This window comes from Mesocricetus auratus, unplaced genomic scaffold (genome assembly GCF_017639785.1).
Source record: "Mesocricetus auratus isolate SY011 unplaced genomic scaffold, BCM_Maur_2.0 Super-Scaffold_4256, whole genome shotgun sequence".
In the NCBI taxonomy this organism is placed as follows: Eukaryota; Metazoa; Chordata; class Mammalia; order Rodentia; family Cricetidae; genus Mesocricetus; species Mesocricetus auratus.
This window is the reverse complement of record NW_024429182.1, coordinates 41,182,556-41,210,301: the sequence shown is the minus strand read 5'-3', so window position 1 is coordinate 41,210,301 and position 27,746 is coordinate 41,182,556. Positions and strand designations below refer to the sequence as shown.

General features: G+C 39.1%; 1 protein-coding gene across 1 annotated transcript in view; it reads right to left on the bottom strand.

Moving 5' to 3' along the window:
• The window catches only part of Rorb (RAR related orphan receptor B), a 180,932-nt gene that overhangs the window by 47,925 nt on the left and 105,261 nt on the right, over positions 1–27,746 (bottom strand). The window contains exons 2-3 of the mRNA XM_005063775.4: positions 8,309–8,394; positions 4,097–4,238 (exon numbers count right to left, since the gene is read on the bottom strand). Of these exons, the coding sequence (XP_005063832.1) occupies positions 4,097–4,238; positions 8,309–8,394 (228 nt within the window). The remainder of the gene's footprint in view (positions 1–4,096; positions 4,239–8,308; positions 8,395–27,746) is intronic.

The window sequence follows — 27,746 nt, the reverse complement described above, 5'->3', positions numbered from 1 at the left end:
CTGATTACTGAGCAGTGTGACTGTGTCACTAAGTCCTGGATAACAGGGTGTGCAGGCTAACAGGAGTGTTTAGATACTCCTAGGTATAGTGGCATGTTCTCTCCCCTCTTGCTTGCCAGATCAAAGCTCTGACTGGCTGCATTTTAACAATCCCAGTCTCTCCCTCTTTCTTCTTACTCCTTAATCTTTCTAAAAGAAAATTCCCGTGCTCTGGCTTCTCAGTGCTGCTCAAGTAGGAAGACGAAGCAGTAATTATCCTGTAGTTTTTCTCAATGAAGAGAAACAATCTAATTAACCACTAGCAAATTCTCCTTTTCCCTCTCCGTTGGTGCTTTTCCTGGGTCTTGAATTGGTTTAGATCATTGTGTTGTGTTTAACTTGCTGCATAGACACTGCTGTTATTAGACTCTGCTTCTCAGAATTTGTTTTTGGAATGTAGTGGTATTCTGCTTGACTGTGGGCAGAATTCTACTGAATGGTTAGGGAAACTTTTGCTTTTACTTTTATATTGTGTCATTGCATATACTTTGTATTTTGTTCTCTAAAGGAAACTACCATTTTTTATAATGAAAATTAAATAATATTGAACACTGACTCAGGAGGACTGCATCCCAAGAAAGTGGTGCTCATCTTCTCTATGGCTGAACTTTGCTCCTTTGTATTGGGGTCCATGCAGACGAGCCTCTAATGACAGCTGTTGTCTTCTCAGTACAAGCAATGACTCTATTGCATAAGATTAAGATTTTGTAGTAATTTTATAGAATATTGTGTATTTATAGGTTTAAATAATAGGAATGAAAAAATCAAGAGTGAGCTAGCTTTCTTCATGGATTCAGAACTGCCTTAAAAGAATACTTGTCATTTAACCCTCAAGTCAGACGTCTATATTTTGAGGCAGAGTGATAATGACCCCAATTCCTTTTTACCTGCATCCTTTCATGTTTCACATGTCTATTCCCAATTCTCTTTCATTCTGTGCAGGCGTGAGGCTCAACCCTGGACTCCTAGTCACATGATCTGCCTAGGTCAATGGGTTATTGACAAATGTGTGACAAGCAGAGGCTTGAAAAGGGCTTGCTTGACTGGGCACCTCACCATGGCAAGGACATGCCTGAACTAGATTGCTGAACAATAGGATATGCAAAGCTGATTCAAGCCTCTTCTATCACCCAAGTAAGGCCATCCACCATCAGCAGGGTCATAGACCGACCTGCAGCCAAAGCAAGCTTCCATGTGCTCTTAACCATAGTCCTTGTAATTAGAGTTAATGATGTTGGAAAAGTATGTTGCCAAGGGCTCTGCTGTAATCATCTGAAGACTCGACAGAAAAAATGTACATCTTTTGTACAAGGCTCACTTGTCAGGTGACAGAGCAATCGGAATATCTAGAAAGAGGCAGCTTAAAGAGACTACAGTTTGGAATTCTCAGGCTTTGTTTTAAATCAAAGACTTTATAGACAATGACTACAGAGCTACTCCAGGACAAGTTTTCTATTTATTTCAGAAGAGTGTTTCAGTTTTATGTCCTCTCCTGCAATAAAGCTGGCGCTATACTCCGGGGGAAAATGTACAGTACACCATGGAAATACACCTATTGAACTTCTCTGACATAGAAATATTCCTGGCTATTATCTGTAGGCACCTTGATGTATTCAAAGCTCATGTTAACAAAGGCCATCTACTGTTATATTTTCAAGTATTTGCATGCTTCTCATCACTTCTCATGAGTGAGCTCAGCACATAGTTTAGCCGCTTGCCTCTCTCAAACCTGATTTATTCTGCTAATGACATTCGCTTGTGTATAGAGACAGTTTGTTGTTAAACTGCCATGTCTTAAGAAAACCAGCATGATTCTGTATACATTGCAAGTGACTTACAAATACCCAGGATGACCGCATCAATATCTAATACATGTTTAACCCTCATTTCAATCCCACACTAGCAAAGGACACTTCTGAGTAGGGGGGGGTCAGAAATCACATCACTTTTGTTTAGTAGAACAGACGTTTTCAGGGTGATTGGAATTAAAAGTCATTGTTCCTGCTGCTCTAGAACTGGATAGGCTTTTTTTTTTTTTTTTTGGTTTTACGAGACAGGGTTTCTCTGTATTGTTTTGGAGGCTATCGGTCCAGCCTGGCCTCGAACTCACAGAGATCCGCCTGCCTCTGCCTCCCGAGTGCTGGGATTAAAGGCGTGCGCCACCATCGCCCGGCTCTGGATAGGCTTTTTAAAAAAAATTAAATTCATTTACAAATCAATCACAGATCTCCCTCCTTGCCCTCCTCCTGCTCCCCTCCCTACCTTCCCCTCACCCCATCTACTTCTCAGAAAGGGTAAGGTCTCCCATGGGGGAGTCAAAAAAGCCCTGAACAGGCGACTTTGAGACCCCAAATGCATAAACATCACCCGTGACTCTGGAGTCATTTAGAAATTATTATCTTATTGTTTCTAAGTCTCCAAGTCTCTAGGTTTCTACCTGCTTTGTACTAGTCAAACTGGTCCCAGTTTAACCCTTTCAGTATTGGAGATAAACTAACACCTTTAGGGATCTAAACTTTATATTAGAAGTCTGATTCAATCTACTCATTTCTCTACAAATAGTTCTACTGAGGGTTGATTTGTAGAGCCCCGTTAACAGAAAAACAGAAGCCAGACATGGGGCCTATGTCTGTAATCCCAGCACTTGGGAGGGTGAAGCATGAAGACCATCCTTGTTTACACAGTGAGTCTGAAGCCAGCCTGGACAATAGACATGGACTCTATTTCAATTTTTAAGCAACCAATCAAAATAACAAGCAGAATATACATCAGGAAGGAGAAGATTCAAGATATGTGGTATCTATTCATACACACTTTTGCCACTTTACAGCACAGACATATGTATATATTATTTAAAATGCATTCATTTTTCCTTATTTCTTTGCCTAGGTAGATTTGAATAAATTTGTAATCCCTGAGTTTGATGTCTGTTCATATACTCAGGAAAGGATAGGAAGCCAATGATTTGAATAGTAAGGCATTTGTTTACCAGCAGCCACGACGTTCCAGTGACCAGAAGACATAAGTGGTAGACAGCAAGTGTATGTAGCACAGTGAATATACTACTGTATCCTTGAGGTAGATGTGAGGACGTCTTACCCTGGTTCCTGTACTATTGCTAAAGCACTTTGCCAGGATTTGCTGAGTCAGTAGTTGGGAAGGATGGTTAAAGAGTGGTAGGAGATATTGCACTGCTCATTCTCAAGTCTTGATCAGACAAAATGAAAAGTCATAGCTGCAGAACTTCAAGGTAACTCAGTACCGTATGTTACCATCACTTACTGGGATAGATAGGTCCCCATCAACCCTGACATTAGTGGTATTTGTTCATGATACAAGGCCATTTATAACATACAATACAGCTACAAGAAAGCTGGGGCCAATATTCATAGTATAAGAATGTGTATGAAAGATTAAGAGTGAAAAAAAGTGGCAAAATTCTTTGTTTACCATGCTTAAACTTTTCATCTTGTATCATGAATCTAAGCAATTGGTTGTGTGTGGAGGAGAAACACGCACTCTATTATCTAATGAGTGGAAACACAGAGCCCCTGAATATACTTGCACTCTTCATAATGACTCAGAATAGTCCAGGTCTCTCACTGGGTATTTATGAACAGCCAGGGAGGCTTGTTCGGCTCCTGGTGTGTCCATACACTAAGTGTCTTGTGTAAGTCAGATAGTTCTGGTGAAAGCATGGCTTCTCTTAACCTAGGGCTTTCTGACTTTTGCCCTGAAAGTCTCTCATTCCAGGAAAGCCCTTTTTCCCAGAAAATGTGGCCAGGCAGTCATATACTATCTAGCCTTACTCTGGACTTCACTTAACCTAGACAGCACAGGCTGCTCTCCAAACCTTTATCACCTTCCCTTTTCTTTTTATTTCTCAGGCAGTTCTACATTTGATATGTTCCTGCTTTATTTCTTAATTCACGACCAGAACACTGGTTCTCTTTTCTTCATATCCCCAATTCCCACAGTTAAAAGACTTTCAGTGACTTGAATAGCCTCTAGCCAAACATCCATTTGAAAACTAAGACATAGGAAGGCAGAGGCTTACCATCTCTCGACATTCCTAGGGCAAGACACTTTTGCAGTCGGCAGTGTTGGCAACGGTTCCTGTTGGTTCTGTCAATTAAACAGTTTCTCTGCCTTGGGCAGGAGTAAGAGGCATTGTTCTGCTGGCTCCTCCTGAAGAATCCCTAGAGATGGAAAGAGAAAGCAAGGGCAGGAGACTCAGAGAAAGGGCGACATTAGCATATCACTGATAGACTTTATAACCGGAGTATTGCTGAGTTTAATCTTACGAAAGTTTTTGACTGCTTCTTGGAGAGCTTATAGATAATTCTGAGCAGAATATATGGGCATATTTATGGACATGTGATATTTCTTCAATTGTTCGTTCGTTTGTTCATTCATTCACTCTTTACTGAAAGAATTTCTTTGAGAGAAAGAGAAAAATATTCTGCCCCAAAGGAACAACAGGGAAAGAACAATAAAGAGGCATGTCAAAGTCTTGGGGCCTGGGTTTGAACTAAGGCTGTAGGTATTGGTAGGAGGCACGGCATCAAGGAATGTGGGCTCAGCACTAACCCCATTTTCCCCTACATTTTAAAATGTGTCTTTCCAAATCTGAAAAAAAAATTGAATTGTCCAGAAAGTGTTATTTTTTTTTTTTTTTGAGGCAGAGCCTTACCATGCAACTCTGGTGTTTCTGGCTGCCGTGGAACTTACTTTGTATACTAGGTTGGACTTAAACTCACAGAGATCTGCCTGCTTCTGCCTCCCCAGTTCTGGGATTATGCACCATCATGTTGTATAGAAAGTTGTTTTGAAACCTGTGGTGTATCTTATCATAAACCCACTTGAGTCAAAGAAATCCTAAATGTAACTTCTTTGATATAAAGCAATAAACAAATGCCCACTTTTAGGTTATAGGATATGAGTTCTTATTTCAGATAGGTTCAGATTCTTTTGGTGTGAAAGAAATACAACTGACTGCACCCGGCCCCTTGACATCTGTAGCCGGGTTTCTTGTTATTTTTTTTAATTCTTTGGATACCAACCTCCTTTAGTTTCCTGATGAAGAAAACATAGTAAGGAAAACAAATATCTCCCTCAGAGACATGAAAGTTAGCATTCTCTGTTCATTCCCCCAGGTAATCAGTTTCCCCAGCCACTGTTTGCTCTCGAAATGCCTACAGCAAAACAGTGAAAGTGAAAAGTGCCACCAGCAAAGTGATGGTCTAAACAGAAATGTTATGAAGAATCACAGGGAAAGATAGACCTCAGCTTTACTTCTTGGAAGCAAAAAACCTCCAAGAGGCTTGAAATAGAGCTCCTAAGTTCTTTCAAATACCCGTGTTTCCTCAGGAGAATGGAACAGGGCTAGATAAAATAAAGCATGCAAGAAGACCAACTTGGATATAAAATTTATGACTGATTAAAAATAAAGGCTATTAGGAAAAGGGAATGTTTCAATAAAGTGTTAAAAATAGGTATCAGTGTGGAAATTCCTAACAGCTTAAAGAAAGATAGGATGGATACTATAGATTTTGGTTTTGCCTTAGATTTCAGTATGGCTTAGCTTGGCACGGTGAAGAGTCTTTGCTGACCAAAAGGAACCTCAGAATGAATGTGTGTGGCCAAGGGCCCCTTGGAGAGAGATTCCAGTTGGCTTTGTGGCTTAAACACAGATCCACTCAAGAAGGTCCACACTCACCACTGCATCATGCTTAAACACAGATCCACTCAAGAAAGTGCACGCTCACCACTGCATCATGCTTAAACACAGATCCACTCAAGAAAGTGCACGCTCACCACTGCATCATGCTTAAACACAGATCCACTCAAGAAAGTGCACGCTCACCACTGCATCATGCTTAAACACAGATCCACTCAAGAAAGTGCACGCTCACCACTGCATCATGCTTAAACACAGATCCACTCAAGAAAGTGCACGCTCACCACTGCATCATGCTTAAACACAGATCCACTCAAGAAAGTGCACGCTCACTACTGCATCATGCCCGGCGTTTGTTTAACTACACTGGTGATTGCACGATAAAGCTCCATGAATTCGGTTTGATTGGATTCTGGAAACAGGAACACACCTAAATCTCCAGGGGCTGGAATGCCTGTTTTATATACCAAGAAAGATGTGATAAAGTCCCGATGCAGTGTCCTGGTGCTGATTACAGGTGCCTTGGAATTTACATCCTAAGGAAAGGCTGATGGATTTTATCTTTGGATGCTGGAGTGCCACTTAGTATGAGTTGGCAGGAAAGATGTTCTGAAGTCACAGCCACAAGCCCTAATTTACAGCCAATTTGACATTAATTATGAGTCATTTCTTGCTTATCTGTTGCTCATTATTGCAAATGAGATTTTTGGCATGAAAAATAAATTCTGCTTCACATTTTACTGAATGAATAGGAACTGAATAAGTTTATGAGCTGAACTGATGTTTAAAATGGTTGCGTATGTTGACTCCAGAGCATTGTTAAAAATATTCAGGGAGGTGGATAGTTGAATGTGCTGATATTGACATCCGATTTTGGATGGGATTTCTACTGGAGAAACTTGTAGCATGTGGGTTCTTTCATGAAATAAATAAAAGTCATGTGATGTGTAGCCAGTTTGACAAAAAACCCTAGAATATGCTTCCTAGTTATTGCATAATTTCTTTGACGGCGAATTGAAAAGATGACAGAAATCTAACCACTTGTTCCTGCTGTTGACATGTTGGGTTATGTTTATCCAATATTTAAGAGTTTATGGTTTAAAATTGCTTCTTAAAATGACGATTTCTCTGCAGCTTGAAGTCTGACATTTTCCAAATGCCTTATATGATGAAATACTGAGCATGCAGCATTCATATACAAACAACTTAAGTGGATATGTTGTAAACTAGACTAGGCTCTTAAACCTTCAGAACAAGCTTGCAGAAATGCTTTTGAGAAAGAGGTCTCATTACAAACTTACCAACGCTTATGGCAAAAACTATTTGTCCTCCTACCCAGAGAAAATAACTTACTTATGGAGGTTCAAAGCAGTAGTCAACTTCTTATTTGCTTTATTGTTTCTCATTTATGGAATTAAAAATTGACATGATAGTGGGTGATACATAACTCTTAATTCTAGCTTTGTAGAGGAATAAAATAAACGGCCATCTCATCAGCTTTGCCTAAGGATATTACGGATCATCTCCATTCCAGACCCTTCCACTATGTTGATTTTCTTTCCTCATATCATCTTCACTTATTTCTTTTGATTTTACTTTCTACTTTTCCAGTGTCAAGTACTACATTTTCTGAGACTTGTGAAGGCACCATCCATTTTCGAAGAGTAGTGCTTTCTTGGCAGTTATAATCTGTTTTATCCTGTTTACATTTAAAAGTCTCCTAAGATGCTAATTGAATCCTAGAGCTCATGACTATGCTGCATCTTTCTCAGTTTACTGAACTCAATCAAATAAATGATTCACCTTGTCTGCATATTGCCAATGATGTTGTCAGCATCTACCATGTCCCCTGCATATGGTACGTGAGCTTGTTCTGGTTATGCCCACCCCTTTAAAATATATTATGCAACTGTTTTGAGTGCTCATTGCTATTCTCACTCTTTCCTTCTTTCAGACTACTTAAAAACCTTACTATTAATTTTCAGATTTTGATGATCTCAGGTTAGGTTTGTGGTAACTGAGATTCCATTAGTCCTATATTTTCCAAATACCTTACTCACAGGAATGTGTTTGTCATTGGGTTGATAGAATCTCTTTGAGGGGACACTGGACAGAATGTGAAAAAAGTTTTGTGCTCTTGGCCAGTTTCTTTTTCATATCTATGTCAGTGGTATATATCAAAATAAGATCTTGTCTGTACTTCAGGAACTCATTGAATAATTAAGATTTGGGTGAGGATTACATGTGACTGATCTAGAGTCCACTGTTAACATCCAGTGCTTCCAGTGGGTTTAAAAAAACTTTATACTTTAAGTTATGAGTGTTTTGCCTGCATGTATGTCTGTGTACCATGTGTGTGATTGCCCAAGGAGGTCAGAGGAGAGCATCAGATACCCTTGGACTGGAGTTGCACATGACTGTGAACCACTTTGTGGGGCTGGGAAGTGAACTCAGTCAGGTCCTCTGGAAGAGCAACTCCTGTTCTTAACCTGAGTCATCTCTTCAGCCAGTGTCAGCAGCAGGCACAAACATCCCTCAGTGTGTCTTCTTCAAAGCCTCGGCATGAAGTCACAATGTAGAAGTCCTTACCTTGCAGCCTTCACAAGTGATGACTCCGTAGTGGATCCCAGAGGATTTATCGCCACAAATTTTGCATGGTATCACTTCAATTTGTGCTGAAAGAGTTAAAAAAAAGGCATTTTGAATGTCGATAATTGTCTTTTTTTTATTTTTCTTGTTTCTATGTTCACGCGTACCTGTTCTTGTCAAGATGTTTGTGTTAGATGCTTGCAGTTGGAAGGTTCTGGGTGAGAGTGATGGTCTGGAGCCGTCTTTACTATGTGAGTGACCTTTCTAACCTTCTCCTAAAGCAGCGATCCTCAACCTTCATGATTCTGCCACCCTTTACTACAGTTCCTCATGTTGTGGGGATCCCCAACCATAAAATTATTTTCATTACTACTCCTAATTGTAATTTCGCCATGGTTACAAATGATCTGGGTTTTCTGATGGTCTTAGGGGATCTCTGTGGAAGGGTTGCTCAACCCCAAAGGGATTGTGACCCACATATTGAGAACTACTGTTAGGAAAAGACATCCATTCATTACCCTTTGCTTTTTTAAACTGAATTTAACACACACACACACACACACACACACACACACACACACACATACACCCCTGCACATTCATGTTTAGAGACCAGATGTTTGCTCCTGCTTTCACAGTTTTTCCCTTTTAAAGCTTATCTTCCCTAAAATAACATGACAGAAAAGCCCTGTGAACTCCAGTCTTTCCGTTTCTGATCTTACATTTGAAATAGAAAGTCATTAGGAGTTTTTACATGGTCTTATCTCAATAATATTTTAAATAACTAAATAAAGCAAGACAGAAGTGTTGGTATATGGTGATCTTATATGTTGTGTAGGTGGATGGTGGATGAACTGGTCATCCCTGTGAAAATACCATTAATGAATCAACCAAACATTAACTGAGCATGCTTTAGTATCTGCAAGGATACTGAAACATGATGACTCAAGAGATGATATGGTAATGATCTAGATGGTCTCATTAATAAAAAGTTAATAATGAAGAAATCAGAAAAAGTTGTATTAGAAGTTAACATGCATTTAGTTTCACTGGGGATAAAGAAGTTTCATTTTCAAAAAACAGTATAAGAAATATCTTATTTTTGACATATTAGAATGACCATGGCCCAGGTCATAGGTTTAGATTATCCCAAATCCCATGTTGAAATGTGTTAAGAGTTTCATAAAGTTCTATAGTTTTACAGAACCAATAAAGTCACAAATCAGGGCAAGTTTGAAACACACTGATGGGTATATCAGAGAGGTGGCCACAGCAAGGTGGGGGAAGCTTTTCTGTGGGTCCCAGATGCTGTCTGATGACAGTCTAAGCTTTTGGGTTAGTGGAAGCTAGTGGTCTGCTAAATTAATGGATTCCAAAAGAGTTTTATCTGTTAGTCATAGGATGTGAGTTCTGACACAGTGGGGGAAAAAGAATGACTATCCAGAGGGCTAAAGCTAGCATAAGATAGGGTAATTACCCCTGAACCTGCAACATTCCAACCACTCCAGATCACTGCAGTTCTAATTGGGAAGACAACTCATTTTACAGATTGTGTGGAATTTAGTTAGGTTGAAGGGAAAGACAAGGGGCATTGAATGAAAACAGGTCAGAGGTCTAATATGACTGTGGCTGACTATCGTACAGAGCAATTGGCTTTATGGGAAATTACATGGCTATGTAGAATTGTGACACCAGTCCTTGGAGCTGCGGGAGTTCAGCAGGGGAGTTTTCACCTGATCCTATAAAATGGATAAAATGAAGGGTAAATAAATGGCGAAAAGAAGGCTCCATGTAGCTTCGTGTTAGAGTGCATGCACAGTGTGAGCAAAACTGTAAATTCAGTTCCCAAACCAACCCCTACATGCATTGTGAAGGGATAACCTTAGAGTCTGGCAAGCTAATCATAGAAAACCAGAAGACCAGTGATAGGTCATTCCTGACCCAGGATTTAGGCAAAGGCAGCCTAGGAGGTATAGTGGGACAACGGGAGGTGAAGGAGCAAGTGTGAAAACTGTTCAGAGGCAGAAGCGATATTAAATGCTGAAAGATAAGGAAAATAGATGATGAACAATTGGAAGTGAGACAAAGTGACAGGACTGACTGAAATAGTGACATTGGGGCCAAGGATGTGACTGGGTGGTGGAGCACTTGTCTAGTATGCATGAGAATTAGGTTTGGACTTGGAACAGAAACAGGGACATTTGTGGAGTATGATGTGGTGTGGGACAGGGACACATGCGCTTTTCTGTGGTGTCTCACAGGTACCTGAATGTATAATGTCTTAGAAGGACTGTTTTGTCATCCTGTAGGTTATGTATTTAGAATGCATCAATTCCTGTGTTTGATAGTACTCTAAAGAGTTCTTAAAATTATTCACACTAGGAAGATCTGCTATTTCCTTTCCCAATTTAAAATAATTATGCAAAATATCCTTCAAAATGCTTTGTACATAAAGCTGACACTTGCGTACGGTGCTATAGTTTTCTATTTCCAGACATACAAAACAAATAAGTGGAAATTATTACCACCTTTTGTTATTACTTTCCATAACATACATAACACTTAGCCTTAGGATAACACATTAAGTTTTTTAAAAATTAAATAAGCTACAGAATTTGAATTCTCTCTCTTTCTCTCTCTCTCTCTTTTGTAAGATGAAAAATTGAAGGAAGGGAGCTGGGAATGAGATGTTAAATGACTGGAACATTTCAGGATTTGGGGATGGGGATGTAGGAGGTTTGGCTTTATTCTTATTTGACCTGCTAGGTTGCTTTCCTTAATGTATTAATTAGGGCCATAGCTGAGATAAAACCTCTGAACTCATGTTTTGTCACTTATAAATATAGTATTCATCAACAAACTTCATGGAATTGTGAGGATAAAATGGGTATTTTCTGATCAATGTTATCATTGTATCATTACCATCTACATCACCACCATGACCATCACTATACCCATTAACTGATTTTTTTTCTAATGATTTTGGAAAAGAAGCACATTTTGGTGTATTATTGCATCTTTATTAAAGATATTTAAAAATAATCCAGTGAATCACACTTGACTTAATTTGTACTGTGGATTTAAGTTTAACAATAACATTTCAAACAGTGGGTTATTTATAGTTACTATAAATGACTAAAATAATTCCAGGTAGCCATTGAATAGTTTTTGGCTTATATAATATTAAGTCAGAGGCTCTCTTTGCATAAATTACTCCCCAGGGAGTAGCTCACACGTTGGAGAATCTGCTTCAATACATTCTTAATTATAAAATGATCTAACTTTAAAGGAAATGAAAATAGAGGTAATTTGCTCCCTGAGGTGTAGGAAGATGCTTTTGAAAGACACAAAGGTTATCTTATACATCTTCAGAAATACAAATGAGATAAGGAACATTCAATAGAGCATCTGCATATTTATGCATATTCATAACTTTGGCTCTACACATAATCCTGGAGAGTTACAAACATTTTAATAGCATTTTTAAAGAGAAAGACGTCACCTATAATGTATATAAGTGTTATTATGTGGGAGAAAAAATTCTCAGTATAGAAATCTGGTGGCTGTTTTTCTTTTGGCAGGAAAAGATGTCTGAGGTTACTAGAAGTGAAGATAAGTCCGAATCATTTAAAGCAGTAGCCACTTTCTTTTTACCTCATTAAAACCCCATTTTTGAGCTGCACCTTTACAGTTTATACTGTGTGTTTCATAGGCATATCTTCAAGATAGGCTTTCAGACTCCACTGAGGATACTAGACTATATCATTGCTCAGTGCTTGCTATTCGTAAGTGTCTAGCTAAGGGCAACTACATGGTCTCTCCTGGAACTGTGCAGACCTAGTACCATGCCTTCTATCATTGCTTCAAGCTGAGCATCATAGGGGGATGTGACTACTTGGACCTCACCAGCTATGACAAGGACCATAAGAGGAGGGACTGAGGAGGGTTTGTCTTTGATGCTTTTGCTTGACGCATGGAGATTTATCATCTATCTATCTATCTATCTATCTATCTATCTATCTCTATCATCTATCTATCTATCATCAACTTTTTGGTGTAACACTCATTGAGAAATAAATTTAGAAGATCTTGAATGGCCTGAGAGATATTTATTTCGTACCTTTTATTAAGTCCCTCTTGCCCTTTCCTTGCCCAGAGTCTCCTGGCCAACTTTGCACAAAATCTTTGTTCTCAGTTTTTCCTGCTTATTGAAATATACACCTCTTTAGTTCTGCCCCATTCAAGCCCCTGCTGGTTACAGCAGGTGTTAAGGTCAGAAAACCAATTCAGGCTAATGAGTTAACCAGAAAACGGCTCAGAAAAATACTTTGACTCTTAAAAAGCATCCCTCAGGAAGGCAGTGATGTTGAGCCTGCCAGGTACTTTATGCTTGGGGGTTAGTGGTGCATTTTCCTGTACATAATCTTGATGCTTTCCATTCCCACTGATCCAAGTTTCCCAACTCAGCCTGGTAATTTTTATATTCTGGGCATTCTATGTTGCAGCAAGGATAAGGCTTTGCTTCTTTGCATCTCTCTCCTCTTTTTCTCTCTCTCCCTCCCTCTCTCTCTCTCTCCTCTCTCTGTCTCTGTCTCTCTCTCTGTCTCTCTGTCTCTCTCTCTCCCTCTCCCTCCCTCTCTCTCTCTCTCTCTCTCTCTGTCTCTGTCTCTGTCTCTGTCTCTCTCTCTCTCTCTCTCTCTCTCTCTCTCTCTGTGTGTGTGTGTGTGTGTGTGTGTGTGTGTGTGTGTGTGCATGTATGGTCGATGCATGTGTGGGTGTCCACACTAATACATTTGCATGTGAAAGATTGAAGTCAACAATGTCTTCCTCTCTTGATCTCCACATTTTTTTTTGAGGTAGGGTTACCTATTGGCTAAACTGGCTGGCCAGTGAGACCCACATCTGCCTGTTTCTATTCTGCGTAGCTGGGAATGTGTGCCACTACTGTGTTCATCTTTTCTGTGGATGCTAGAGATCTGAACTCAGGTACTCATGCTTGTACAGCAATCACCTTATCAATGGCACCATCTCCCCAACCCTTACCTTTTGTTTTCTATGCTGTCTAAAGAGGCTCAAAACTGTGGTCCCAAACTTCCTTTTATTTTTCAGTGTAAAAGAGAGATGTGACACACTTATTTTTCTGAAAAAGGTTTTAAGAATTACTGATTTGTCATATTTGGTGTGAAAAGAAGAAACAGAATTTTCAGAATTGTCAGAGTAATATATTTTGGATGAGACTCCCTGGTGGTTTTGATCTAATAAGACTTTTTAAGAATTAAATGAATCAATCTACTAGATAGAAATTCTCTCTACCATGCAAACCACTTCAAAGGCACAAAGCCCTGGGTAAGGTGCACTGGGTAGGAAACAACCAGTAATTAAGTATTCTGGCTTTGGGATCATGTTTTTAAAGTGTCTTTTGCTTTCTGATGCATCTATCAGGCTGGGCTCTGGGTTCCCCACACAGCTCAGGCTGTACCTCTGGGTGCTAGGCTTGCCTGTTAGTTTATGTTCCCCATAACTTTGCAGTTAGGCTAAAAGTGGACAGAGCAATTAACTCTCTTAATGTCAGTGTGAAGCACAATTTACACATGTAAAAATTTCCAATAAAGATGGCTATTTTGGTTAAAAATCCTTTTGCAGATGGTCTCAGTAGCCCATGTCTTATGTCATCTGCCCAAATTGTATCTCATCTACCATCTGTGACAAATACAAGTTAAAAATCTGTGTGCTCATCCCCTCTCTCCCTGGCAGACCTTTAAGTATCCACCTCTTTAGTGTGAAATCTTCTGAGGTCACATGACAGTCAACCCAAAGCACTATAACATGGAGGCATGTTTAAGACTCAGTTCCACTCTGAGATTAACTAGACAATAGATTTACAGCTTTAAGGATAGGCAGAGCGGGGCGGCGGGGACGTGTGTGCACACAGGGTCTGGAATGTGTACCCTATGTCATGCTAGATGGTGATTCTAGGTGTTCTGACTACATTCAGGCTGCATTCATGGGTACCTCGCCAGGGAAGTATGTATCTTATCCTGAAGACCCACTGTGCATATGGGATTCAGAGAACTTGAATTTCTACTAGAATACCCTCACATCTGTCTCCTTGAACTCTACTCTATAATCCTTTGGGAGGTGGACTCTTGATGGGTGATGTCCTCTTATTAGTTGATGAATAAAACACTGTTTAGCCAAAGAGGCAGGAAGATAGGTGGGACTAGGAGATGAGGAGAATTCTGGGAAAGGTAGGCAGAGAGGGACTGTGAGGAGACACCATGTAGATAAAAAGGAGTAACAGGTTCGGGCATTCTCCAGTAAGCCAAGACCACATGGAAATATATAGATTTATAGAAACGGGTTAATAATTAAGACAGAACAAGCCAATAAGAAGCCCTAGCCATTGACCAACAGATTTATAATTAATATAACATCCATGTGTTCCTTTAGGGCTGAGAGGACCTAGCAGGACAAGAAATCTACAGCAACAGACTCTTCTTCCATTTAGTTGATAAATGCCTCTTAAATGACTTGGGATTTGTTTTGTTTTATGTTATTACAATTCCTTGTACTTCATGTTAGTGAAAACTAGATTAAGAAAAGATATGAATGCATGACAAAGGCAGAATGATTTCTTTAAAAAGGGAGAGTTGTAAGGGGATCACACAGGGACTGGTTTGTCTTTTATGTAGCAGATTATAATTACCCACGTAGAGCTTCTTGTTATTCTAATTCAAGAACAGAAACAAAAGAAACAGAAAATGAAACCAACAAAAAACAATAGCAATTAGTGCAAAAGATTAAAAGCAATTTTGTTGGAGGAAGTATGACACTAGGGAGTGGGCTTTGAGGCCTCAAAAGCTCAACCTAGCTCCCTGCCTCCTACCTGGGGATCCAGATGTAGAATTCTGAGCTCCTTCTCCAGCATCATGTCTGCTGTATACTGCCATGTTTCCTGCTATGACAATAATGGACTAAAGTTCTGAAACTATAAGCCAGCCCCAGTTAAATGTTTTCCTATATAAGAGTTACTGTGGTCCTGGTGTTTCTTCATAGCAGTAAGATCCCGACTAAGACAACAGCCATATTATAAAAATATCAAGTGGAAAATTCTAGAATAAACAATTCAAAGTTTTTAATTGCATGCTGCCTGAGCAGGAAAAACAAACAAACAAAAAATGGAACCATCTCTTTGATTACTGTATACACACTATATGTATTACACACCTGTTAATCATTTAGTAGCTGTTATGCTTTTCAGATAAGTTGTCAGAATATCTATATATTATAAACAGTCTATTTTTATTCTTAGTTGTAGTAAACATCTTATGGTCTCTGCTTTATGAACTAAGGTCTATCATAGATATGTGAAATGTCCTCATGGGTTTATGTGTTGGAACACTTGGTTCTCATTTGGTGGTACACAGAGGTAGGACTTATAGGGAGGAAGTGGGTATCAGGGCTGGGCTTTATGGGTGATAATCTGGCCCTGGTTCCAGCTTGAGCTCTCTGTTTCCTGGCAGTACTGCATAGCAAGCAACTGCCTCTCAAACCTGTTGAGGTGAAGTCACTTGCCACTACCGTGCTGCCTTTCCTGCACTGATCGCCTGTCAAAATATGAGCCCCAATAAATCTTTCCTTCCTCAAGCTATTTATGTTATGTGTTTGGTCACAGTGATGAGTAAAATTATTGACACTGGGTGTGCATTTGCAGAAAAATATAATAGATATAGTGATTTGTAGTAGCCACTATTGTAAGTATCCACTGGAGTACGGTATATGTGTGTAAAGGGGGAAGGACTGTATTGTATATAAGTTCATTGTTGTTCTTGTCAATACTTTTAAACAGGTTGTAGCATAGAGGTGATTTTCTGGACACTGAGTACAAATCCTTATTATTATTATTATTATTATTTAAGTCTACTCTTGCATTTTTTAAAAATACAAGTTTTAATCTCTCTAGGGTTTTTAATTTTTAAAAATTTGTTTTTGTCTATAACAGTTGTCCAGTGAACTTCAGTGATTCCCTGCCCCTTTGCCCTACCTTAGCACTGGATTACAAGCACACACCATCATGACTAGCTTCCTATATGATTCCAGGACTGGAGCACAGGTCTTCATGCTGTGCAACAAACACATTACAAATTCATCCATCTTCATCTAAACTTGTTTCACTTGATCTTTTCTCTCCCCCCCTTATTGCCCTCCCTCCCCCCTCTCTCCCTCCCCCTCTCCCTCTCTCTTTCTTTATTAGGTGATCCAGGCTAGCTTCAGATTTACTATATAGCTAAATGTATCCTCAAACTTGTAATTCCCTTGGTCAACCTCTGAGTCTGGGAACACAGACATGAGTCACTATGCCTAGCTGAGATTTTTAAATACCATTTTCCTATTTTAAAAATGGAATTGAACAAAGTTTATTTCTTTTGAAGAAAACAGGAAAATCAAGCAGTGTGTTTTTCTTCTTGTTGTTTATCATCTACTGTACTGGCCAGTTTTGTCAACTTCACACAAGCTAAAATTATCTGGAAAGAGAAATCTGAATGGAGAAAATGCATCTATGAGTACACTTGTAGGCAAATCTGTGGAGCATTTTCTTGACTAATAGATGTGGATGGACCAGTCTACTTTGTTGATTGCCAACCCTGAACTGATGGTCCTGGATACTATAAGGAGGTTGATCAAGCTATGAAGAGAAAGTCAGTAAGGAGCTCTCCTCTATACTTCTGCTTCAGTTCTTGGTTTCAGGTTTCTTTCCTATCTTGACTTCCCTCAGTGATGGACTTTGATTGAAAAGCCACATAAACCAAATAAACATTTTACTCCCAAAGTTGCTTTTGGTCATGATCTTTGAAAATGTATTCTAGGGGCTGGAGAGATGACCTACTCAATAAAGCGATTGCTTGGCATGTACCAGGAACCGAGTTTACTCCACAGAACCTATGTATAAGTGCTGAATGTCATGACACATGTTCACAATCTCAGTGCTGGGGCAGCAGAGACTCTTCCTGAGTCCTGCAGGCCAGACAGTTTCACCTCATCAGTAAGCCCCAGAACAAACCAAAGAAAACCAAAGATGAATGATGCTTGTTGATTGACATCAGAAATTATCCTTTCTGTGGCAGATAAAACTCTCTTATTCTAGAACCTCTTTTTCTAATCTCTACTTAGTTGAACCCTTGAAGTAGAATCTCATGTTTATAGAGCACCTTATTCAAGGAAGGGGAAGGGGAAAATGCAAAGAATTATAAATTGGGTCCATAGATGACCAAAATGACCAGGCATAGTTTATTTCATGTAGATTAATTAAGACAAAAGAAAAACACCTCTCCAGAAAATAAAAAAATCCCCCCTTTTCTGTGTTAGAAACCAAATTACACTAAGAGAATGAAGAAATAAAAGTTACAGGATTGGAGGAAATATTATAAAACATAGGTCAAATAATACACGTATGCTTACAATATACAACTAACTCCTAAAATTAAAAGTGAATGGGCCAAAGATCTGAAGATCTGTTTCCTAAAAGACAAAGCAAGTAAGTACATTAAGAGATGCCAAGCATCCCATGCATTGCTGAATTACAAACTACCTATTAGGAAAGCTATACTCTAAAGACTGAGAGCTACACCAAATGCTGGAAAGGGGGCAGAGCAAATGAAGTCTCGTTTGTTGCTGTGAAAGCAAGATGGTAAAGCCACTTTGGAAGACAGGGCGACAAATTTTGTAAAGTCCAAATGAGACTTAGCAGCAGTTGTGATCCTCGGTATTTGGTATTTGAGTTACTCACGTCCGTGCAGAACATGTGCATACTTTCCCCAAATGGGAAACAAGATGCATTTCAATAGTTGAGTGGAAGAGTGGGATATCATTTGGCACTGTGAAAGAGCTACCGAGCCATGAGCAACACTGACAGGGAAGATGCCAGTGTATAATGTTAAGTGAAAGAATCCAGTAAGCTTCCAGCTACACATTTGGGAAACTCAAAACTGCACAGTATAAACAAACAAACAAATAAGTGAGTGGTCGACACAATCTTAGAATGGAGTGTGCACACACATGAAAATGTGCACATGTATACACCATACGTACAAACACACACATACATAATTTAGCAATTAACGTTTGTTTGAGACCAGAGATACATGCAAAACCAAGTTTTAATCTTCAAAAGAAATATTCTGATTGCACAGTCATACATGCCTGAAACCCTGAGTAAAGAACAGATGACTGAAAAGTGATCCTGGAAGAGGGAGAAATGAGGACTTAAATTTGGTAGAGCTGCGAAGTCTGAGTGCAGAGCTGACTTTGAGCCAGACCTTGGAATCAAAGAGGAATTTTAAGAAATGAATGTATAGGGACAGGGAACGTGGTTGAAAGAGGAAAAGTCAATTATAAGAATAAATATGGGCAGGATAGTAGTGCCCCATACCTTTAATCCCAGCACTTGTGAGGCAGAGGCAGGTAGATCTCTGTAAGTTTGAAGCCAGTCTGGTCTACCGAGTGAGTTCCAAGACAGGCTGCAAAGCTACAGAGAATCCCTGTCTTGAAAAACCAAAATAAGAAAAAAAATCCAGATTAGGTAAACTTATTGAGGTGGCCTTTTAATGGCATTAAATGCTAAGTATTTAGTAAGACATTTCTAAAATTATCAATATTCATTTCTTTATCTGTGTTAATTAGGGTACATCAAGTTGACTCATATAAAATTGCTACTTTTTGTGCCAAAAATCAATTGATATTGGGAATTTCATGTGATTTAAACCTGTATTTTATTATTTGTTGTGTTTTAGGGTACCTACATTATGTGGTTTTCAGGAATACCTGAAAGCCAGGCACATGCTACAGACATCTAATGTGAGCACTCTGGAGGTAGAGCTAGAAGGATCATGAGTTCAAGACCAACCTGGTCTATACAGCAAGTCTCTTAAAAAACAAATAAAAAATCCAAACAATAACAAGTAAGAAAACAAACACAAAAGCCAAAGGAGGGGAAGAATACTTAAAAAAATGATACAGAGACATGCTTGATTAATAACAAAGTGAAGACATGGAATTTGAGTTTTTGATCATCAATTAAATGAGGAGGAAAGAAGATGGGAGGAGAGAGGGAGAAGGAGAGGGAGAGGGAAAGAACTTAATACCGATCTTTACACAAAACCTCATATTTTAAGATTTTATATTTTGGATAATCTGCAAGGGCTTTGATAATTTCCAACATGAGTAGTGTTATGTGGGCTAAATAATCACAAATCTTCAATTTAGAGTTATGTCATTATGATATCTATGTTATGACAAACTTGCAGACCAGACACTGACTTCTTAATAGACTCGAAATGGAGGAAAATCAGAGAATTGAAGTGAACCCTGATTCTTGTCATCTCTAGTTCCGAGGCTAGAGGTCAGCATATTTGGATTTAGTCCACTGTTAGACAAGTGGCCTTTAACACAAGGAGAGACAAACCAGTGGGAAGTTTTCCTATGTACACACAGCACCAGAAACTATTTTAGGGGTCAAAAGATCACATAAGATATGACTCTAAAAGTTGCATCTTACAGTTTTACTCCATGCTAAATGTCACAAAGGCCTATTGCCCAACACAGTTGAAGTCAGTGCTATCCCCTTCAAAGGAGGAAGGGGCTGTTCTGCTGATACTGCACACTTTCTCTAAGGCGATTACCAGCATAATCCTAAATATGATAGGACCGAGCTATCTTATTTTTGAGCTCATCAGATTCAGCATGCTCACATAATCCTCAACAGCTTTACTCCATGTTTATGTAAGCTGGCTAGTGCCTGAACAAGATGAGACCATACCTTCTTGCCCCTGCAGTAACATCGCTCTGCATTATTGCCACAAACAGTAGTAAGAATTAATGTGATTTTCAATTCTGCTTTAATGGATTTCCTGTCTTTGAACTGTTCCTGCTTTTACCTACATTGGAACATTCTATCCATGCTTGGCACTCTACAAATAACATCTGAACAGAGAGAATATGGTGCCCCCCCCACTTGTGTTTCTTACACTATTCATCTGTACCAAGGCGTATGTAGATTGCATTGGTAACAAGACATTTGATTTTTTTATTATTTCATTTGTTTAGAGATTCAAATTGCCTTTAAAGTAGGGGGACATCTATGTCTCTGGGGGAAATTATTAGAGAAGAAATTGGTGAGATCTCTATGCACCAAGTAGTCTAGAGAAAAATTTATCTTCTTAAGGCTTCACATAAAATTTAGAATATATATGTTGTCGGTTCATAAAATTTTAAAAGAAAAATTACCTAGTTCTCCTTTCAAAACATAAAAGCACGTTAGGTTATATGGGTGTGTGTGTGTGTGTGTGTGTGTGTGTGTGTGTCTGTATAGGCAGACACTCTAAAATCAAACATTGTGTTATGCAATTTCTATAACAAATGGTAGCTATATGCTTTTAAAATACATGATTAGAGAGAGAGAGAAAAGCACATGCTCACTTGTGAGTCACTGTTAACTGCCATTCAGAACTAAAGAGGATTAAGTACATAGACGTTAATATGTCTACTGTTATTAATTTCTAAACAACAATAGCAACATTATCCTCAATAAATCTGTCAGTGGCAAGGATAAATAGTTGTTTAAAGACTCTATTGATGTCAGAACTGAAATCTGTTGGTCAGGACTTCCTCCACCAATCCAATCCTTAAGAACACAGGTGTTGAATGTGGTAAGTCATAGCATAGAACCAATGACTGTTTTCTTTTAAGAAGACCTTGTGCATTGTGAAAATATAAAGTCCTGAGTGTGGCTATGTGGGGTTTAGTTTGATTAGTAGGTGTTTAGAAACAATTGCAATGTTTTTTTTTATTATTTGAACAACTGTATCTTTTATATTATAATGTTTGCAACTGCTCTTTGTGGCTATTTAATGCTAATAAAAATGCAAGAAGTCATGTCTATCTTGACATATTTTCAAAACAGATATTCAGAAGTATCCACTCATGAGATAACATATGCTTAGAGAAACATGTCCTGACTTACTAAAAAAATTAGAAGAAACAAATTCCCCAACCCCATAATTCATCATACTGTTAATAACCTTTTGGACAAACAATATTTTGAAAAGATTTCATATACATGATACATTTCTACATAGTATACAAACTAAAAACATTTAAAACATTTAGAAAAATCAAATAACTACAGTAATAACTGTAGCAATGTTAAAATGAAAAATGAAAGCTAAAAAAACTTACTCCAGTTATGTTTATATTGTCAATCTAACGTCAAAATGATGTGGCACATGAAAAAAATCAATTTAAGATCAAAACAAGTGTTCATAGTAATTCACCTCAGGATAGGACAATATGTATATATAGACGTCTTATCTAGTGTTATTTAGGAGGGGCGATTGGTTTATTAAATACACTCCCAAATCAGAAACAATTTATTGTTCCCACACATAGCTATGACTTTATTCTGCTTAGAGTCTTTAAACACTTGGCTTTCTCACTCAAGAATGATTTACACAGCTAAACGTCAGCAGACAGAAGAAAAAAATACAACTCACCAGTGGCGTCAGCTTTAGTTTTGAGTTGGTTCTCACACATTCTGACGGAGCAGTGAAAAGGCTGACTGAAAAATATTACCCGTTTCACTGGAGGTCTGAGGACGCCCCTATGTTATCCCACAGCCAGAGTCCCAACAGACTGCATTAATGGGATTAGATGGGAGACGAGTTAGAGGCATCAACAGCGCCGTTTCATTAAGCAAGGGCGCGAGAGAGGCTTTCTCACACCGGGAAGGGACGGAAGAGGAAAATCCTTCCTTCTTCTTGATGTTTACCAAGAGTACATTTGCTAAATTGTAAAAAGCAGTTTCAAACACTCTTGTGCCCTCCCCACGAATCACGTAGCTGTGTATTCTTTCTAGGTCCCCTTTGTTTTCATCCCGTTGGAGCCAGATCCAATATGCATGTGACAAATAACTTGAGGCAAGTTGTGACTCTGAGAGTCCAGCTCAGATTTCACTCAGAATCCGTTTGTAACTATTTTGTCCCTTTTACCGAGGTCTACTGTAGAAGAATTGCTGTTCTACTGTTTCCCCCAGTATTGGATTATGGCTGTCTGTGAGATAATTAATGGAATACATAGACGTTTTACAGTTGAAGAAAATTTATCTTACAGCTCAGCCTGGTACCAGGGCATGGACTTTACTACTCTGAAGTCCAAGTGACTCTATTGTATCAGAGCAGCCCGTGCTTCTTGTAAGATAAGAGTGATGAAAATACGCAGAAAAAAGTTTTGCTTCCCAATCCTTGTTACTGGGCAAGGGGTGACGCCTGCAGGTCTTCTAAACATCTTTGTGGGAATTTTGGTCTAATTTGCTATGGTGCAGATGCTGTGCCAGTAACCACAGCTGCTGTGAGTTCTTGAGAGTGACAGCCATGCGATGTCTAAAAGAGGGCATTTCTCAGCTTTAGTCTTCATCCTATAGCTCTTAATGTGTTTTCTGTCTCCTCCTCTAAGATGGTCCCTGGGCCTTGCTGGGGAATGGGGTTTGATAAAGATTGGAGTTGGAAGCTGAGAGAGGGGGTACAGGAGAGTGTAGAGGCTGGAGGATGGGGTATGTAAATTAAAGATAGACGAGGAAACATCATGGAAAACCCAGTAGTTAGTTACCTAATTTCAAAATATAACAACAACAACAAAATGACCTCAAAGGGAGGTGCCCTGCATGAATGGCAGAGACACTCCCAGAGGACATGAGCTATTAAAAAAACATCAGTACTTTTTTTTAATGAATTATTGGTGAGGGAGTCACAGAGGTCTCCAAGGCTATTGCCATTGACCTTGTTTAGCCACCATGATTAAGGTAAGATCCTATTGCTACAGACACAGTGAACTTTGGCTGCACAACACACCTTTCGTGATTCTGGGCAATGCTATGCAGATTGCTGGTGGAGAAACGATATAAATGGTCTTAACCAGCTCCGTACCCTGAATGCTATAATACCTACCAACTTGCCAGACAAAATGTGCCTACTAGTGAAATAGTGGCATGACTGTTAAAGGGTAATGACTGCCTTCTGGTTGAATTCATCCCTGTACTGTAATCCCAGTCAAAATCCTACAGTAGAGGTCAAAGATCCTATGGTAGTACCTGCTATTTTTATTTTGCTAAATGGTCATTTTGTCAAACAGCCTCCTAAATATTTATATTTGTACCCATAGACCTGGGTTTCTCTCAATCCGAGTCAAAGAAGCTTGTAGACAGCCGTCAGTGCGGACACTCATAACCTCCAGCATGTTCAGAAGAAGGCTAGCCTGAGGTTACATATTTCTGAAATGATCAGAGCATCTACTCACATGAGGAGTAAGTGTGAAAGTGCTTAACACTGTCTGAAAATGTAGCTGTAATTCAGTGACCATAGTTAGATGTAATCTTTCCAGGTTTGCTTTTCTCAGGAATAAGCGTTTAGGTGTCTGACTGTTACCATTTATTGGTTAATGTATCCAATATTGGTGATTAGTTAATTACTAAGCAATTAATTTGTGCAAGTCACCTGGGAAATGCATATAATGAAATTCATGGGCCACTGTAGTCTTAAAGACTATGGATTTTATCCTGCTTAATTTCTTCCACAGTCACTGTTAGCTTTCTCTATACTACTAATAATTTATACTCTTGGAAGACCCATAGCCAATGTGGCTAAGTAAGCAAATAGATTTGGGGAAAATTAAATCAGTTCATCTATTCTATATGTTATTGTTTAATTATGGAGACAGAATTGGTTCTTTGAAACTCAAAATCTCTCTCTCTTTGCCCTATATGTGTGTGCACATACATGTTTATGCAGATGCCACAGACTGAAATCAAGCATCTCCCATCTTCTTCAATTGTTCTCTTCCTTATTTTTTGAGACAGAGTCTCTGCTGAAACTGGAGCTTGTCAATTTGACTATATAAGGCAGCCAACAAGCTTCAGGTACCCACTGGTCTCTCCTTACCTCCTAGTGCTGTTGTGCCTGACTTTTTGTGTGGATCCTGTGTGTGCAGACTCAGGTGCTCAGGCTTAAGTGACAAGTATGTCATTTACTGAGCCATCTCCTCCCTCTCACTATGGTAAATTGCTTATGAATGACCAAATCCTAGCTTACTTGGGATGAAATTTATAGGCATCTTTCTTAGAGACTGAGAACAAAATGTCAAGAGCAAAATCTTACCCTTCTCCAAGTCTCCTGAATCTTAAAAGAAATCTAGTCCTGGCCTGGTCATTCAAGAAATGGATATGAGAGACCTGGAGCCTCATCAAATGTATCCCATTACAGAGTAATTGTCCCCTTAATGCACAGTGCAAAGTGGGCAATGACAGCTCACATGTAAGAAGGGAACCCATCCTATGTTGAGGAAAGAAAGGCAAAGGGGAATTCTCTAGGACCATGGTTTCATTACATTGCTTTCCTTATGAAAGCCTTTTTGATTCTCTGGGCTCTGCAAGATAAATTCGTGCTTTTCCTTGCCTAGGCTTTTCCTCATACAGACAAGCTGTCTTCAAGTCCTTGTCTGTGAACCTAAGGCAACCCATCCTTTCTCTGGAAAGCCTGAGTGCTTCATGACTTAGTCCTTTTCCTGCCTCTCCTCTCTCCTTTCTGTCCTCCTTAAAGTCTTTCTCCACTGTTCTCCAGCTACCCAAATTTATGACTCAACTCAATTCCCAATACCTTCTTTTAGTGTCTCCTGACCATCTGTCTACAGGGGGCTCCTGTATCTCTACCACCCATTTGGTCCTGGAGTGCTTCATTAATCTTGTTTACATGCTTACTTTTCACCCTTGTGTGTAAGCTGCTTAGCAACAAAACCCCCTCTTCCTGTATTTCTTGTGTCTAGCATAGTACTGAGTCTGTGAATGGGTGAGTGTATACATGCTCATTCACACGCTGAAGAATATGGTATGTCTTACACCCTATCTCTTCAACGTTCCCACCTCATGTTTACATGGATAGCTTGTTTCTGTGGTGTGTTTGCTTCCTTGCTACTGCCAACTCAGAAAGAGGGGGAGGTTAAGAATGAAAGTAAGCTTTTAAGCTCTTGCCTCTGTTTTTTTATAAATTGGTTCTAGTATATAAACAAGAGGTTGAGGCCAACTTCTTCCAATTCTTTCCTTGAAACACCCGTTTTCCTTTCCTTTGCCTTATGTTTAATCGCTACTGTTACTTTAGGTTATTATCCAGTTGATCTGGGTTTTTCCTCTATCTGGTTGATTTCTATTGGTAGATTTCTCTCATCAGTAGTATTCTCTAGAAGAAACAAGAAGATTGTCTCTACCCCTTAACCCCTACCCTCTGCTCTTCCAACCAACCTGGACCACCTCTGATCTAAAAGGAAAATAATCTAGACAATGCCACCAAAATTTCCAAGATTCAAGGATGAACTAAGAGAATGAATCTTCCTAAAGTGAAAGAAAGCAGCTTCATTTTACAGGAAAAAATGTTCCAGTTTAGGGCATAGTTTGCAAAATATGGTCCTCAGGTCAGAGGTAGCTGCCACCGCAGCAGCAATGGAAACAGTGGTGGCCTAGGCATTAGTGGGAATTTATTAGAAATGCAGATTCTTAGGCCCTGTTCCAGGTCTTGTGAATCAGACACTGTAGTGGTGGGGCTCAGCTGTCTGTGTTTTCGTAAGTTCTCCAGATGGTTCGATGCATGCTTATGTTTCAGAGTTACTGGTGTACAGCACAGAGTTCCAGTCAGAAGGAGCTCCATTTAATTCACAGCTCTGTCACATACACACTAGCTGTGTGGACTGGATAAGTTCTTTAATCTTCAGATGTTTTCATGTCACTGTCTCTAGAATGGTGATGTCTGGATGTTCTTGTCTCCAAAGTGTGGAGCTGAAATCCCGATTTCCGGGTGATGGCTTCTGTGAGGTCATTAGGTAACAAAGGCACAGCGATCTGCCTTCTACTATATGAGGACATAGTAAGAGGCACCTACCATCTGTGAGCCAAAGAGTGGGCTCCAGACATTGAATCTGCTGGCACTGTGGGTTAACTAGCTTCTAGAATTCTAAGAAATAAATTGCTGTTTTTATAAGCCACCTAGTTCATACTTAATTATAACAGCTCAAATTGACTAAGACAAGTTGTAAGAGCACCCACCTTTCTGACAGAGGTGTTGGGGAATTTAAAGTATGTTAATTCTTTAATTTAGACTGGCCATATTATAAACCAGTCAGTAACTTTTTTGCCATTGCTATACTGTTACTTCATTGGAGAATAGAAAGTGTTCTATACTTTAAAAATATCTGCTATTTTTTCCTACACATTTCTTAAAACTTGGCTGCACATTGAAAACACTTGGGGAACTTGAAAAAAAATCTAATTCCCAAAAGCCTTATGCCAGACTAATTCAGTAAGAATTTTGGGAAGTGGCAGCAGAATTTTTATTCTATAGCCTATACTAAGTTGACTTTCAGGTCAGGATAGCACACTGTTATAGTGATTACAATAATTAGTATTGCAATGAGAAAGAGTTGTAAGGTTACATGTGAGTAATAATTACTCATTAGTGACAAGAGTTGGTGCATTTATGAGCACCACAATTTTGCCTAAGTTCCATTATAGAAAACTGCAGATAAATGTTAAAAGTTAAGTTCTAGAGGGGGATGACATCTCCCATTATTGACTCATTGGCCTGGACAATTCTTTTTTTTCTGGGGAGTATTTCTGTGGACTTTAAACCACCACATGTGCTAGAGTGGTAGCTTGGAGTCCTACCAGATTTTTAGACATTGCCTTCAATTGATAACTTGTTCTAGAATTTCAGTGTCTGGGTACAAACCAGAATTTAGTACTTAACCATATCATTTCGAGCGTTTTGAACCTGTGGGTCATGATCCTTGGGGGTGTTGAATATCAGATATCCTGAATATCAAATATTTACATTACGATCCATAACAGTAGAAGAATTGCAGTTATGAAGTAGCAATGAAATAATGTTATGGCTGGGGTCATCACAACACAAAGAACTGTATGAAAGGGTCCCGAATTAGGAAGGTTGAGAACCACTGGTTTAGAGTGAGTTAACCTATCCACTACTCTGTGCTTTGGTTCCTTCTTCCAGGACATGCTCATAACTATAAAGTTATATTTTGCTGTTTGAGAAATAAAATGCATATTAAATCCTGTATACATTGAAAATATTTATCAGTACTATCCACTACTAATGTATATACTGACAGCCTTTTCTTCAGACCTGTGTATAGAAACTGTGCCTCCATTCATCAGTTTACTCTTTTAGTAGGGAATCAAAATGATCAAATGGTCATAGCATTTTCTCAGTGTCTACACAGAGGTATGGAGTAATCTATTTACCGTTTTACAAATGAAGCACTTGTGCCTGTGAGCACTCCTCTTGCATAATCCACTAAGGAATGTCAGCAGTTTAATTTTGCTAGAGTG